General features: G+C 42.2%; 1 protein-coding gene across 1 annotated transcript; it reads right to left on the reverse strand.

Annotated features, from left to right (window-relative positions):
- Positions 1 to 659: 659 nt before the first annotated feature.
- On the reverse strand, positions 660 to 1,418 carry LOC149186672 (uncharacterized). The gene has a single exon (XM_089409419.1). It carries the CDS (start codon positions 1,416 to 1,418, stop codon positions 660 to 662), a length of 759 nt encoding a protein of 252 aa, XP_089265545.1.
- Positions 1,419 to 2,270: the final 852 nt, after the last annotated feature.

Consider the following 2,270-nt stretch of genomic DNA (forward strand, 5'->3'; position numbering starts at 1 on the left):
AGAAACATCCATCTTAGAGATCATGACTCCTCAACCACTTGCCAGATTTCCGTCTTGATCAATTCCCAGAAGCTATGGAAGAAATTGGAGGTAAATCCATCTGGGCCAGGAGCCTTACCAGCTTTCAGTTGTCATACTGCAAGTACCACCTCTTGTAGGTCAACGGGCTTGAGAAGCAGTTGGTTGTGTTCATCAGAGATAAGTTTAGGAATGTTCCTGGTAATTTTCTCTATAGCCTATGATCTGTCCCCATTTGGCTCTCGGTGCATTTGCTTGAAGTAATTTAATAGAGCGCCTTCAATTTCTTCGTGCGTTTCCACCCTGATGCCCTGCTCATTTTGAATATGTGTTATATTGTTATGCATTCTGCACTGGAGGGTGGTGCTATGAAAGAATTTTTTGTTTTTCTCTCCATCTCTAAGCCATCTGACTCTTGATTTTTGCCTCCACAATGTTTCTTCCTGCCTAGCCCTTTCTGCAAGTTGCAAATCAAGAGTTTTTTCCTGTTCTGACAGGACCTCTGAACGTCCCTCAATGCAGTTGATTCATTTCTAATTCGATGTCACTTTTACCCTGGAAGATGTTGCAAAGGATGTGTGATTCCAGTGCTTGATCTTACCTTTTATATGCTTAAGCTTTTGCTGGAATTGGAACATTTTTTAGCCTGGAGGAGGGATAAAATTGTTCCATTCAGAGTTGATTAGTTTTTGGATGTCTGGATGGGACATCCAAAAAGCCTCAAAATGAAAAGGCCTGCGAATCTGATTTCCTGGACGTGACCATTGAAGGGAAATGGGCCAGTGATCAGAGCCTGAGAGTGGCATTATGGAGGCTGTGAAATCTCCACCGATGTGGATAGCATTGTCCGATAGCAGAAACCGATCTAGCCTAGAGGCGATCTGCTGGTTCCCTGCTCTTCTATTATTCCAAGTAAACATTCCATTATTGAAAGGGAGGTCTATGAGCCAATTAGCCTGAATGAAATCCTTTAGAGGGAATCCTTCCTGACTACCTCTGCATCGTCCTCCTCTTTTTTCTTCCATTCTTGTGATCATGTTGAAATCTCCACCGGAGATCCATAAGGGGTGTGGTCTATTGTGATTAAGTTCAGAGAGGGAGTTAAGGATCCCAGCTTTGAGAGAGGCTTCCTGTGGAAAATATACATTAGTAAGGAGCCCGTGTATATTTGTCCCAATAATGTGAAAAAATGCTTGAAGGAAGTTCCTATGTGCATGAATATTGTTGAGATTGATAGCTCTTGAGTCCCAGAGAATCGCCAGCCCTCCAGATGCCCCATCAGCATCCACAACAACATTAAGACTCCCTGGCCAAATTTTTGCAGCAAATCTGTCTAAAGCATTAGAATTGCATTTGGTTTCTTGCAAGAACAGAACTTGAGGATTTTCTTGCTTTATCATTTTTTTAAGAATTTGTATCTTCCTTGGGCCATTGAGCCCTCTTATATTCCATGAGATTAACTTCATTGGGAAGGATTATTTTCAGATCTGTAGTACTTGGTTAGCTTGGAATACCTGCCAGATTCCACTAATATATGTCCTATCCTGATTGTTCTCTGTAAATCAGTTTTCCTTCCTCGCTTTTTGATGTCTTTGGCTATGAATCTTCCATCCCAGGGTCCTCCAATTTGTATACCCAAAGATTTTTGCTGTTGCACCCTTGATAGAACTTCTTCCAGATTCTCAAGTTGTCCCATTGGAATTTCAATGAAATTATTTGTTGTGCAAGCCTTTTCTAGACCTGGAATGTCCAGTTCCCCTATATCTATTGCTTCTGTTTCTTCCTCCATGAACTGTGGATAGTACGATTCTTCATTAAATTCCTCTTCTGGATTGGCATGTGGTTGAGGGATCTCCATCTGCATTGCTTGGGTTGTCCACAATGGTTCCTTCTGCTTGTCGAAGGTAGAAGCTCCCTTGATTTGAGAATCTGCATGAGGCTCAATGGGAACTACCTATTTCAACTAGTTGTCTTTCATAACTTTTGGATCTGGAAGGGAGGGTGAATCCATGCTTGGATCTTTATGGTTAGCTAGAATTCCAAAGCTATTGCTTGTTGAAGGCCCTAAGGGATTGGATTGCGGCATCTTGGGCTTTGAGGCTTGCTTCTTGTGAGATTTTCGGTGGTTTGCTACTTTGGTAAAGCCGTCTGCTTCAGAGGCATCTGGTCCAGAGGAAGGAGAGGGTTTTTGTGTTAACGGAAAGTCTCTAAATAAATGTCCCAAGGCATGACATCTGCGACATCTAAAAGGT

The sequence above is a fragment of the Pinus tabuliformis genome, chromosome 3_1 (genome assembly GCF_031772625.1).
Source record: "Pinus tabuliformis cultivar Carrire ecotype Pingquan chromosome 3_1, CPIR1, whole genome shotgun sequence".
Lineage (NCBI taxonomy): Eukaryota > Viridiplantae > Streptophyta > Pinopsida > Pinales > Pinaceae > Pinus > Pinus tabuliformis.

Bases quoted from the DNA above. Each gene is read 5' to 3' on its own strand.
- LOC149186672 (XM_089409419.1), bottom strand. From the start codon at position 1,418: ATGATAAAGCAAGAAAATCCTCAAGTTCTGTTCTTGCAAGAAACCAAA.